At 62.3% G+C, this 13,002-nt stretch overlaps 2 protein-coding genes across 5 annotated transcripts in view; one reads left to right on the forward strand and one right to left on the reverse strand.

The window, feature by feature from the left end:
- Nucleotides 1-75: 75 nt before the first annotated feature.
- Nucleotides 76-3,518, reverse strand: HRC (histidine rich calcium binding protein). Its single transcript, XM_004479067.5, has 6 exons — nucleotides 1,685-3,518; nucleotides 1,539-1,609; nucleotides 1,147-1,215; nucleotides 853-907; nucleotides 361-397; nucleotides 76-211 (listed from the first exon to the last, which is right to left on the reverse strand). The coding sequence occupies exons 1-6, from the start codon at nucleotides 3,303-3,305 to the stop codon at nucleotides 175-177; spliced, it is 1,890 nt and encodes a 629-aa protein (XP_004479124.2). The 5' UTR covers nucleotides 3,306-3,518; the 3' UTR covers nucleotides 76-174.
- Nucleotides 3,519-5,013: 1,495 nt separating this feature from the next.
- TRPM4 (transient receptor potential cation channel subfamily M member 4) overlaps nucleotides 5,014-13,002 on the forward strand; it is a 35,454-nt gene continuing 27,465 nt past the window's right edge. For 2 of the 4 annotated variants that reach the window (XM_058280560.2, XM_058280561.2), the window contains exons 1-6: nucleotides 5,014-5,169; nucleotides 5,432-5,499; nucleotides 9,427-9,601; nucleotides 10,079-10,259; nucleotides 10,354-10,517; nucleotides 11,067-11,250. In XM_058280560.2, coding sequence (XP_058136543.1) covers nucleotides 5,146-5,169; nucleotides 5,432-5,499; nucleotides 9,427-9,601; nucleotides 10,079-10,259; nucleotides 10,354-10,517; nucleotides 11,067-11,250 — 796 coding nt within the window. In that variant the 5' untranslated portion in view covers nucleotides 5,014-5,145. The remainder of the gene's footprint in view (nucleotides 5,170-5,431; nucleotides 5,500-9,426; nucleotides 9,602-10,078; nucleotides 10,260-10,353; nucleotides 10,518-11,066; nucleotides 11,251-13,002) is intronic. The other 2 variants (XM_058280562.2, XM_058280563.2) reach the window with 2 other exon arrangements.

A 13,002-nucleotide genomic window follows, 5' to 3' on the forward strand; every position in this document is an offset into this window, starting at 1 on the left:
CCCACGAGTCCAAGTCCCCAGGCCCCACCCACGTCCCCTGATCCCCCTGGGAATCTAGACTCCACGCCTGACATGGAAGTTTCGGGGAGCACGTTTATTCTGAGAAATAAATAGGGCTTGTGCAAAGGGACTGGAGCCGGGGAGGGGCGTCTGCGCCGCGGCCGCGCAGCCGGGTCAGGGTTCCGGGGTTTCCAGCATGTCCGCGAGGGCTCTGAGGGGAGGACACGGGTCAGACGGCCGAAGTGCATTTCACGAGGGTCCCAGGGTCGTCCACTAACGCAGGGGGAACGGCGCCTTTCTGGGGGGGGGTCAGATTCAGTCCCCCCCTATGCAGGGCCCTAAATTCCCCCCCTCACTTACTGGTACAGAGAGGAGGAGAAATAGTCCACGTAGCTTCCTGTGGGAGAGAAGGGGCTTGGGGGTACTCCATGGATGATATCCGGGGGGCACTTTGCCCTGAGTCCTGTGTCAGGGCTGGCCTCACCCCTTTTTTCTAGCTCCTATCCCGGGCCGAGTTGCCTCCAGCGGGACTGCTGGAAGCCCCCTCCCTTCCTGCTGGCTGCGGGCAAGCTCACCACGTGGTCGCCCGGCGCCTGTGAAAGCTCCTAGCATTGGCCCCGCCCGCGGCGTTCTAGGCTCTCCCCTCTCCACCCGCTCCCGCCTTCTGGGCCTCAGCAAGCCCCCCCAACTTTCCCTTGGCCTAGGCCCCGCCCCTTGGCGCACATCCCGCCCCGCCCACACGCTCCCAACCTGGGCCCCGCCTCCCGCCTGCACTGCGTGCCCCGCCCCTCTGGTTCCGCCCCGCCCCCTGGTTCCGCCCCGCCCCTCTGGTCTCGCCCCGCCCACGCTCACCTGGCGAGCAGACCGTCTCGCAGACCAGGGGGCAGAGGTAGCAGAACTGGCAGTGCTGGGGAGAGGAGGGGAGAGAGTGAGCGGGAGGGCGTGGTCAGGGGCGGAGTCAGGACCCCGGCGGGGCCGGAAACAGGTCAGAGGTTAGGTCGAGGTCAAGGGCCGAGTCTCCGTGGGGCGAGGAGTCAAGGTTGCGTGGGGGGTGAGGGTAAGCGATTGGGTCATTTTGGGGTTGGAGGCCGAGACTGAGGGCCACTTGAGACCCGGCTGGAGCCCTGGGTCCGGGGGAGGTCTCACCTGGCATTCATCGCAGTGCTCGTCCATGTTCTCCTCGTCACAGTGACACTTCTCACACTCAGTGCATCGCTGGGGACCGGAGGAGCCCGGTTAGAAAGAAGCCCTAACTCCACTTGGGAGACACCCACCGGCCCGTTCCCGCTCCCGGCGCATTTGCCCAGAGCGGACACCTCATTACCTCCAGCACTGAGCTCACCCCACCCTGTCCCCCCAGCCGCTAGACTATTGTCAGTGCTCTCTCCACCCCGCCCTCCCTACACTCCCATGGCCTGTCAGTCCCCAGCCTCACCCCTCTTGCCCCTCCCTTGCTCGGAGCCCACCCCTGGCTGCCTAGGGCCCCTGGGACCATTCCCAGGCCAGGCTGGTGGGTGGATCTGGGCTTGGGGACCTGCCTTGCAGAAGGAGCAGTAGCCACACAGCGACCCTGGCTGGTAGTTCCCGTACTCCTGCGCATCCTGTGGACCTGTGGGGACAGGAGGGCAGCAGTGACCTGGAATGACCGTTCTCCTCCGTGCCCCCAAGGGGCCAGCCCACTTACCGGCGTCGTCACTCTCCTCCTCACTGGAGTCACCTCCAGCCCCCTCCCTCCTGTCCAGTGGGTTGGGGATGATGGTGAAGGGGAGCTCCTCCTCCTCCTCCTCCTCTTCCTCTTCCTCCTCCTCCTGGTGGCCTTGGCCCAGGGGCGCCTGAACCTCAGCCCTCTCTTCCCTCCTGCTCTCCCCTTCCTCGTCCTCCTCCTCCTCCTGGCTCAGGCTGAGGCCGTGGCCTTCCTCGTCGTCCTCCTCCTCCTGGTCCAAGCTACTGTGGAGGGTGCCTTCCTCTCCCCGCTCTGACCCTTCCTCTTCTTCCTCCCGGGAGCCACGGCTGTCCTCCTCTTCTTCCTCTTCCTCCTCGGAATCTCTCAGATCGCTTCCATCTTTGACTCCCGTGTGTTCTGGGGGCTGGGGGCTGAGCTCCTCCTCGTCGGACCCTCCGTGACCACGGCTCAGCCCTTCGTCTCCGTGGCCGTGGTGCCTGTGGCTGGGCGCTGGGTGGCTGAGCTCGGGAGACATGTCCTCATCCTCCTCCCCGGGCACGCTGCTGTGGTCATGGCCAGGGGCCGCTGCTCTGTCATCACCTGGGAAGTCCTCCTCGTCGCTCCTGTGGCCTTGGGGTAGGGGGCTTGGGGCGTGGCGGCTGTCCACGGTGACTGTGATCTCTTCCTCCTCCTCCTCTTCCTCCTCTTCTCCGTGGCCATGGTGGGCGTGTCTGGGAACATGGTGCCAATGTTCAGTGGACACCTCCTCCTCCTCCTCCTCCTCATCTCCGTGGCCTCGGTGCCTGTGGCTGGCAACATGGTGGTGGTGTTCCGCAGAGATGTCCTCACCCTCTTCACTCCCGTGGCCTTGGTGCCTGTGGACCTGGGGCCCATACTCAGTGGAGACATCCTCATCTTCATCATCATCGTCGTCACTGTCATCATCTTCTCTGTGGCCTCGGTGCCCGTGGCCGCGACGGTGGTGCTCATCGGAGATGTCCTCATCCTCGTCGTCCCCATGGCCTCGGTGCCTGTGGGCCTGGGGCCCATACTCGGTGGAGATATCATCATCATCATCATCATCTTCTTCTTCTTCTCCGTGGCCTCGGTGTACGTGCCTAAGGACATGACGGTGGCGCTCAGTGGAGATGACCTCGTCCTCGTCCTCGTCCGGGTGGCCATGGTTCCCGTGGCTGGGAAGGTGATGCCCCCGCTCAGCCGAATCACCCACGCCTTCCTCCCCCCGGCCTCCGTGCCCATGGGCCTGCCAGACGTGCTCCGCGAAGACATCCTCATCAGAGGCCTTCTCGTCCCCAGCCTCGTGGCCGTGGTCCCCGTGGCCCTGCAGGCGGTGCCCATATTCACTGGAGACGTCCGCGTCCTCCTCCCCGTGGCCCCCGTGGCTCGGGAAACGAGGTCCATTCCCGGTGGGAACATCCTCCCGCTCCTCTCGATGGCCTCCGTGCCCGTGGACGTGGGGATCAAACTCGGCTGACCTGTCCTCTGTCGCGGCGTTGTTGTTCCAGTGGCTGGGGCCCAGCCCCGCCCCCCTCGGCTGCTGGGTCACGGCCGGGGGGAGGAGCAGGCCGGCCACGGCAGCCCAGAGCATGGACGTGGGCAGCCATGGCCCAGGGCGGCCCATGGGGACGGGCGGGCAGGAGCGTCTCCCCAGCGCGGGCTCCGGGGGCCTCTGGGGTGCACGCTGGGGTCCTTGTGTTCTTTTGGGTCGGTCTCTTGCTTTCTCTCTGTGTCTCTCCTTCGCGTCGTCTCTCTCTGTCGCTGCCTGCCTGCTCCTCTGGCCCTCTCGGCCGGCTCTGGACACCCCTCTGAGGCAGTCTCGCCAGCCCCCTGACCCCCCTCTTGGGCCCTCCCTCCCCACCCTCCAGCCAATAGGGTCTCTCCCCTCCCCTCCCCGAGGCTAATTTTACACTCAGTCCTGAGTTATTCTGGGCCAGTCCCGCTGCCCCTCCCCTCCTGCTCCTTCCAGCCGGGGGGCTGTCTGGAGGGGTCTCTTCAGGGCCAGGGTCCCAGGGACTTGACCTTGGGCTGCCAGCAAGCTCCTGTGCGGCAGCCGCAAAGACCAGGGTTAGAGGTTGAGCAGGCCGGGTTGGGGATCCGGGGTCACCTTGGGGGGCAGGAGGGACATATCTGAGAGGAGAGACACCTGCCAGCACAGGACGGGGGCTCCCAGGGTGGGAGGTGCCAACTGGAGTGGGAAACTTTGGAGAGAGAGTGGGTGCCCGGCGGAGCCCCTGGAAGGGGGCGAAAGGAACCCTGCCCCCCCCATGCCTAGCTGTGACCCCCTCCCTCTGAGACTCGGAGACCTGGGGACAGGGACCTGGCCAGGCCAGGGCTATAAATACCGCGGCCAGCGGGCGTGGGGCTCAGCTTACCGAGGCCCCAGCTGTCCTGGACACACGGAGCTGGCAGGAGACTTGAGCCTGCCCGTCTCTGGGTGTCCACACCTCCCGCTCCTGGCTGTCACTCTCGCCCTCTCTCTTTGGGGGTCCATCCCTCCGCTTAAGGGTCTCTGTCTCCCAGGGGTCCTGGTTCAGTCCTCTCTCCCTCTAAGCCTGTCTCCCCACCCACGTGTCTGCCCAGGCTTCGTCTCCCCTCTCACTGGGCGGAGGGCCCCTCGCCTCCGTTCTACCCCCCCCCCCTCTGGCTCTCCCACCCTCCCAGGTCTCTCTCCCTCCTTCTGAGCCTTCCCCCAGGCTTTGTCTCCCTTGCTCTCTGGATCAGTAACTCCTTCCCCATGGCCGCCCCCTGGGTCTCCATTCCCCCCCCCCAGACTTCTGTTCCCCCTCTCTGGGCTTCCTGTTCCCCTCTGGGTCTCTGACCCCTTCCTCGGGGTCTCCATCCCCCTCCCTCGGGGTCTCCGTCCCCCTCCCTCGGGGTCCCCGCCCCCTCCCTCGGGGTTCCTGTCCCCCTCCCTCGGAGTTCCCTCTGGGTCCCTGTCCCCCTCTCTCGGGGTCCCCGTCCCCCTCCCTCTGGGTCCCTGTCCCCCTCTCTCGGGGTCCCCGTCCCCCTCCCTCTGGGTCCCTGTCCCCCTCTCTCGGGGTCTCCGTCCCCCTCCCTCTGGGTCTCCGTCCCCCTCCCTCTGGGTCCCTGTCCCCCTCCCTCGGGGTTCCCTCTGGGTCCCTGTCCCCCTCTCTCGGGGTCCCCGTCCCCCTCCCTCGGGGTCTCCGTCCCCCTCCCGGGGTCTCCGTCCCCCTCCCTCGGGTGTCCGTCCCCACCCTGGGCCTCCGCACCCCATTCCCCCGGCCTCGGGCCCTCTTTCTCCCCCGCGCCTCAGTCCCCGCCCTTTCCCCCCCGCCTCCTGCTTCCCTGTCCCTGCGAGCCCCGCCCTCCCCAGCTCGGCCCGCCCCTGGCTGGGCTGGAAAGTGGCGGATCCGGTCTGTCCTGGGCGGGTCGGGAAGAGGGGTTCCTGGAAGGAATGTGGGGAGCCCCGCGGACTGCTAGCTTGCGGCGGCTGCGGCAGCATGGTGGGGGCCGAGAAGGACCAGGTACGGCGGCCGGACCCCGGGGTCTGAGGGAACAGGGAGCTGGGGCCCGGCCTCCTGGGTCCCCAGGGAGGGCGCTGGACACCCAGATGCTGGCGGAGAGGCTGGGCGGCCCGGAGCCCCGGGTCCCCGGGGACGGGGAGGAGGGGGCTGGGGGCCGGAATCCTGGGTCCAGGGCAGGGCGCGGGGTGGGGTACTCAGCGTCCCGTGAAGACTGAACTGGATTTCTCTGCCCCCCGTCCCCACCTCCTCTTCCTGTCCCCAGAGCTGGATCCCCAAGATCTTCAAGAAGAAGACGTGCACGACGTTCATCGTGGACCCCACGGATCCGGGGTGAGAGGTTCACGCCGGGGACCCCCGGGAGCTCCCGACCCGCCGGCCCCGCCCGGTCCCTAGTGCAGTCGCAGCGGACAATTCCAAGGGCGTTCCCGGAGCGCTCGACCTCCAAACCCGAGGCTCGGCCGGTTTCTTTCTCTCCCTTGTGTCTCTGTCTCTGGGTCTCCTTCTCGGTCTCGTCTTGTTCTTTTGTCTCCCTCTTTCATTCGTTCATTCATTCATTCGTTCATTCAAGAAACCTCCACGCAGCCACTCCCGAGGGAGGCCAGGTCTGCAGGACTTCCCGGCACGCAGAGCCCACTTGTGCCGCGTGGCTTTGGGCAAATCATTTCAGTCTCGGCCCCGTCTGTGCTCTGGGCCGGCAAGCAGGCCCTGCCCTGTGGAGCTGTGAACGTTAAAACAAGCTGATGCTTGTTAACACTCCTGGATCGGCGCCGGGCCTGGCGCAGCGCTGAGAATAACTGCAGTGCCCGCTCGCAGGTAGCAATTATTCCCGGGAGCAGGTGCTTAGCTGGTGCCCGGGGACCCGCGGGAGCTCACCGGGCCTCCAGGGCCCCCGCGTGCCCCCAGCTGGCCTCCAAACCGGGCTCTGGTTTTCTCCTTCTCAGCTGCACTCTTTGGGGTGTGTGAGATGTAAACATTCCAATTTGGGGCGTGTTTTGTTCTGAAGCTATTTTATTAGGGCTGTAGGACTTCTGCAAAGCATGTGTCAATTAGCAGATAGGCTTTTATGGGGGGGAAAGTGCCCATAAACGTTCTGCTGATGGGGGGTGTGGTCAAAACGTCTAGGAACCTCTGGCCTGGGTCTCGGAGGTCAGTGACTAAGACGGGAGGGGACACAGGGTGTCACTAGTAGTTTCTGGACAGTGAGGCGACTTTCGAAGGATGAGCTGGAGCTGGACGGTCGCAGGTGGGGGGGGAGAAGGGGCGTGGGGCGGGGTTCCCGGAGCGAGCAGAGCATGCACACAGCCCCCTCAGATGACAAGGTCATGGGACCTGAAAGTGGAGGTTCAGGGTGCCAGGGGCACTTTCAGCAAAGAGGAGGCCGCGGGGGTGGGCGGGGCCGGATCAGGCAGGGCTTCAACTGCACCCCGAGGAGTTGGAACCTTATCCTTTGGTGCTGAGGAGCCACAGGAGGGGCAGGATCAGCTCTGGGGTGTGGAAAGAGTCTCTGGGGCTGCGTGGGATGAGTAGGAGTTCAGGAGGCTGGGAGGGAGGTCGGGACAGGGGTCCAGGTAGGAGGGGAAGAGACCTGAGCCAGGCCAGGGCTGTCAGGACAGAGATTCAGGGGCAGGAGGGTGGAGCTTGGGGTCCGATGGACGCGGGGGCGAGTCGAAGGCAGGCAAGGATGGCTCCCTGGCCTCTGCTCTAGTGACTGGGAGGCAGTGGGGCGCCGGAGGCGGGGAACCCCGGAGGCTGGGGACATGTCGCTGCGTCCTGCACGAGAAGCCCGTGGAGATCCGGGTCTGGGATTCGAGGAAAGCTCTGGACTTAGGCCCAAGACGTGAGGAGGCCCCGCTGAGGTGGCAGTCAAAACCAGGGACATAGATGAGAAACTGTGCCACCAGGGAGGTTGCATACTGGCCATTCTTAATTTTGTTTTTGGCCTGGAAAAGTGTTTTGAAAACCCTGTGGCTGAAGATCAACATTCACGCATCAGTCGAGACCCGCACAGCCTCCAGCACCCATTCTGCTGGGTGCTTCTCTGCTGTGTTACCTGCCTGGCCCCTGGGGGCGTCGGGCTTGAGGGCTCCAGGGAAGCCCCTGAGATCCCGCTCTGGGGAGCAATTACCTAGACGGGAGGCGCCGAGGAAGAGAAAACCACAAATGAGGCAGGGAAAGGGCAGCCAGCGCGGCCGCCGCCAGGGGCCGGCCGCCTCTCCCCAGGGACAAGGCTTTCTGGGCGACTCCGTGATAGTGTCAGATAAGACCTCAATGGAGGCCGCTGTACTTGGGGACATGGAGGCACCTGCTGACCTCACCAAAAACAACATCAGTTTCAGTGGCCACCCTGAAGAGGGCGGGGAGGGAGAGGCGTGAGGTCTAGCCGCGCTGTCTGGTAGAACCTTCTGGAATGATGGAAATGTGCGATAGCTGTGCTGTCCAGTACGGCAGCTACTGGCTAGTGAACACTTGAGATGTAGCTACTGTGACTGTGGACCTGAATTTTAAATATTGTTTAATGTTAATTAATTTGAATAATTAGCCCCCCCCCCACGTGGCTTGGGGGGGTTCCACGTTGGAAGGCACGCGCTCTAGACCGTTCCTTGAGGTAGCTGGAGGTGGATGAGGGGCTCTAGGGAGGGGGGCGAGATGGGAGAGAGGAGAAAGTGGGTAAACTGAGGCCTGCCGGAGCCCTGGGGTTCGGCTCAGGACGCGGAGGGGTGTGGCCTGCGTGGTAATTCTCACTCTGCCAGGAGCTGGGTCAAGGGTGAAGGTATTCCTGTTCATTCCACGTGTGCATCATTTTAGTCGCTCTTTCCTTCACAACTCGTGCAAATCCACATATCCTTTGAACTATTATTTACATAAAACCAGTCCTTAAATTGGCTTACTCACGTGACATCAATGTTTTCCCCACTATTTGAAATCTTTCTAGAAATCAGGGACTGAAGAGCTTGAGACACATTTCCAAAGGGTTCCCCCCACTCCAAATCCTGTCAGGTTTTGAAACGCGGTCACTAATAGGCAGCGAGGGATATCTGTGCATTGATTTACGGCAAAAAATTGTATACGAGCACCATAAATAGAAGACCAATTCTTTTTGCCACAAAGAGCAAGAAAAGCTGTAAAAATATAAGTAGAGTAAAAGCAATCAACTTACAACTTCTCTTAAAAAAAACAACAACAAAAAAGCAAATCAGGGTATTTCCTTGTGGCTGGATGCTGTTGCCCACCCAGTGTTTTGAGCCCAAGGCCCACATTTTTTCTGTTAAAAAGAAAGAATAGCAGTGGTATTTCAGCACCCAGCCAGGCCTCTACTTCCCCGAACCCGGAGAACTGAAAAAGCACTGACTTCCTCGCTGTGTTATTCAGGTTTTTTAAGGCTGTGTGTGGAGTTGCTGAAAAGCCGTTTTTGGGGGACCAGCACACAGTTCTCATTTCAGGACTCACTGTTACTGCATCCACTCAGTTTTATGAAGTGGACTGTGCTATTAAGGTCTCTATCTGAGGAGGAAATTTTGGCTCAGAGAGGTCAAGTCACTTGCCGCAAGTCACACAGCGCCTTTGCCTCTGGCACTTGGGCTCCCTCTGAGTTACTCTCTGGGTTTCCCTCCTCCCTGTTCTGGTGAATAACAGCTCTGTGCCCTGGGGGCAGCACGGACACCGGAGGGCTCACTGCATCTCCCCCTTCAGGCCCTGCTGCCCCGGCAGGGCTGGTCGATTCCTCTGTCTCTGAGCTTCCTTGAGCCACTGTAGATTCCTTCAGGTGGGGCCGGGTGATTCCATCAGAGCCTGGGCCCCCGGGCCCCAGCCCCTCTGGGTCTCCGTCCCCTCCCTCTGGGTCCCTGCTCCCTCTCTGGGTCCCCGTCCCCCTCCTTCTGGGTTCCCGTCCCCCTCCCTCTGGGTCTCTGTCCCCCTCCCTCTGGGTCCCCCTCCCTCTGGGTCCCTGTCCCCCTCCCTCTGGGTCCCTGTCCCCTCCCTCTGGGTCTCCATCCCCTCCCTCTGGGTCCCTGTCCCCTCCCTCTGGCTCCTCGTCCCCCTCCCTCTGGGTCCCTGTCCCCTCCCTCTGGGTCCCTGTCCCCTCCCTCTGGGTCTCCGTCGTCCCGTCTCTCTGGGTCACGCCCAGGTCAGCATGGAGCATGGCTGGCTCTGGGGGGGGTGGGGTCAATGTGGACCCCACAACGGAAGTACAGGCCCTTCACAGGATGCTGGGGGTGGGGAGACACCCCTGGGGCTCACGCTCCGCCCCCCGTGGCCCAGGGGGACCTTGTGCCAGTGTGGACGCACCCGGAGCGCGCACCCGCCCGTGGCTGTGGAGGACGCGTTTGGGGCGGCGGTGGTGACCGCGTGGGACGGAGACGCGCACACCACGGAGAAGCCCACCGACGCCTTCGGGGATGTGGACTTCCAGGGCGCGGGCCGCAAGGCCAAAAACGTGAGCCAGGGCTGCGCGGGTCCCAGCCGCCAGGGGCCGCGGGCCCGTGGGTGCCCAGGGCTGCCCGGCCAAGCCCTGTCGCCCGTTTGCCCATCCCTGTCTGCGTTGCTCTGGTCTTGTCCCCTTCTGGCTCTCGCCCCCTCCCTGGGTCCCTGTCCCCCTCTCCCTGGCTCTTGCCCCCTCCCTGGCTCTCGTCCCCTCCTGGCTCTCGCCCCCTCCCTGGGTCCCTGTCCCCCTCTCCCTGGCCCTCACCCCCTCCCTGGGTCCCTGTCCCCCTCTCCCTGGCTCTCGCCCCCTCCCTGGCTCTCGTCCCCTCCTGGCTCTCGCCCCCTCCCTGGGTCCCTGTCCCCCTCTCCCTGGCTCTCGCCCCCTCCCTGGGTCCCTGTCCCCCTCTCCCTGGCTCTCGCCCCCTCCCTGGGTCCCTGTCCCCCTCCCTGGCTCTCGCCCCACCCTGGTCTCGTCCTCTTGCGTCCACAGTTCCTCCGGCTCTCTGACCGCACGGATCCGGGTGCGGCTTACAATCTGGTCACGCGCACATGGGGCTTCCGCGCCCCGAACCTGGTGGTGTCGGTGCTGGGTGGCTCGGGCGACCCCACCCTGCAGACCTGGCTGCAGGACCTGCTGCGCCGCGGGCTGGTGCGGGCTGCGCAGAGCACAGGTGCGAGGCCGGGGCGTCTCCCCGGCGCTCCCGGTCGCCTCCTCGGCCCTGTCCCCCCAGGTCTCTGCCGTGCCTCACCACTCTCTCCCTGCAGGGGCCTGGATCGTCACCGGGGGGCTGCACACGGGCATCGGCCGCCACGTGGGCGTGGCAGTGCGCGACCACCAGATGGCCAGCTCCGGGGGCACCAAGGTGGTGGCCATGGGCGTGGCCCCCTGGGGTGTGGTCCGGAATAGAGAGGCCCTCATCAACCCCAAGGTGGGCGCCAGGGCCCTGGGGAGGGGGCTGGGGCTGGGCCCCGTCTGAGGGAGGAGGGCTGGGCCTGGACCCCCGTCTGAGGGAGGAGGGGCTGGGGCTGGACCCCTGTCTGAGGGAGGAGGGCTGGGCCTGGTCCCTCATCTGAGGGAGGAGGGGCTGGGCCTGGACGCCCGTCTGAGGGAGGAGGGGCTGGGCCTGGACCCCTGGTCTGAGGGAGGAGGGCTGGGCCTGGACCCCTGGGTCTGAGGGAGGAGGGGCTTGGCCTGGACCCCTGGGTCTGAGGGAGGAGGGAGGAGGGGCTTGGCCTGGACCCCTGGGTCTGAGGGAGGAGGGGCTGGGCCTGGACCCCTGGTCTAAGGGAGGAGGGGCTGGGCCTGGAGCCCTGGTCTGAGGGAGGAGGAGGCTGGGCTTGGACCCCTGTCTGAGGGAGGAGGGCCCCAGGCTCGGGCCTTCTGGGTCCCAGGCGGCCCCACTCCTGGCCTTACTGGGCCCCGCTCCTGGCCTTACTGGCCTTACCGGGCAGTCTCGCGGTCTGACACTTGTCCGCAGGGCTCGTTCCCCGCGAGGTACCGGTGGCGAGGCGACACCGAGGACGGGGTCCAGTTCCCGCTCGACTACAATTACTCGGCCTTCCTGCTGGTGGACGACGGCACGCACGGCCGGCGCGGCGACGAGACGCGCTTCCGCCTGAGCTTCGAGTCCCACATCGCGCGGCAGAAGACGGGCGTGGGCGGTGAGTGGCCGCCGCTGGGGCCCGGGGCCAGCAGGAGCCTCCCTGGTCAAGGGCCCTCCCGTGGCTTTGTGTGAACGTCAGAATGTCCACCGCGAAATCTAACACCCTACGGAACAACCCACCCCGGGGACCCCTTGATGAGCGTTTGCAAGCTGAACCCACCCTGCAGGAAACAGAATGTGCCCCCCCCCAGAAGTCTCTCACACCCCCACCCAAGAATCACGCAATCCTGGCTTCTAACAGCCTGGAGTAGTTTTGGCTGCTTCCCTGCGTCACATGAATAGAAACATACTGTCTGTATGCTTTTTTTGTTGTGTTTTGTTTAAAGATTTATTTTATTTATTTCTCTCCCCTTCGCCCGGTTGTCTGCTCTCTCTGTCCATTCGCTGTGTGTTCTTCAGCATCCACTTGCATTATCAGGCGGCACCGGGAATCTGTGTTTCCTTTTGTTGCATCAACTTGCTGCATCAGCTCTCCATGTGCGCAGCGCCCCTCCTGGGCAGGCTGTGCTTTTTTCACGCGGGGCGGCTCTCCATGTGCGTGGGGCTCCCCTACCCCAGGGACACCCCTGAGTGGCATGGCACTCCGTGCACATGGCAACATTGCGTGTGGGCCAGCTCACCACACGGGCCAGGAGGCCCTGGGTTTGAACCCTGGACCCTCCATATGGTAGGCGGACGCCCTATCAGTTGAGCCACGTTCACTTCCGGGTCTGTATGTTTTTGAGTCTGGCTTCTGACATTCGACCTTGTGGCTGTGAGATTATACTCATCTGTATCATTGTTTGCATTGTACTTTGGCAATAACCCTTTGGTCGAAAGAAGGAACAAGATAAGAGGAGATTAGAAAATATTTTGACCTCTATAAAGGTATGCCATAGCTACACCTACAGAATGCAGCTAGAACAATGTTTAGAGGGAAATTCATAGATTTAAATACAGATATTGAAAAATAAAGATGGAAAGCCAGCTTTCTAAGCTTCCATCTGAAAAATAAAACAACAGCAAACTAGAAACAGAACAGTAAATCCAACCTAAGGAAAGCAGAAGCAAGGAAATAGTAAAGACAAGAGTGGAAATCAATAAAACAGAAACAAAATAGACAGTGGAGAAAATCAATGAAAGCAAAAGGTGCTTCTTGGTAAACATTTTCTGTATTTAAAACATTGCTAGCTTCTTAAACTTTCTTTAGCTTTTTGCAAACTTCTATCTTTAAAAAAATAATCTTACAGTACATTTGACTTTTTTGGGGGTGTGTATACAATTCAGTACATTTTAACACGTGTATAATCCATGTAACCATCGTTGCATCAGGTTATAGAATAGTTTGGATGCCACCAAGGAGCCCCTGTGCCATTGCTTTGTATCCCTAACCCCTGGTGACCACTGAGCTCTTCTCCTTCGCTGTAGTTTTGTCTTTTCCAAAAGGTCATATGTATAGAATCATACCATCCATAACCTTTTTTTTTTTAAAAGATTTGTTTTTATTTATTTCTCTCTCCTTTTACCCTCCCAGCCCCACCCCCTTTGTCTGCTCTCTGTGTGTTCTTCTGTGCCCGCTTGCACCCTTAGTGGCACCAGGAAACTGTGTCTCTTTTTGTTATGTCATCTTGCTGTGTCAGCTCTCTGTGTGTGGGGCGCCACTCCTGGGCAGGCTGAGCTTTTTTCACGCGGGGTGGCTCTCCTTGTGGGGTGTACTCCTTGCATGTGGGACATCCACATGTGGGGGCACCCCTGCATGGCATGGCACTCC

Source organism: Dasypus novemcinctus, chromosome 18, assembly GCF_030445035.2.
Source record: "Dasypus novemcinctus isolate mDasNov1 chromosome 18, mDasNov1.1.hap2, whole genome shotgun sequence".
Lineage (NCBI taxonomy): Eukaryota > Metazoa > Chordata > Mammalia > Cingulata > Dasypodidae > Dasypus > Dasypus novemcinctus.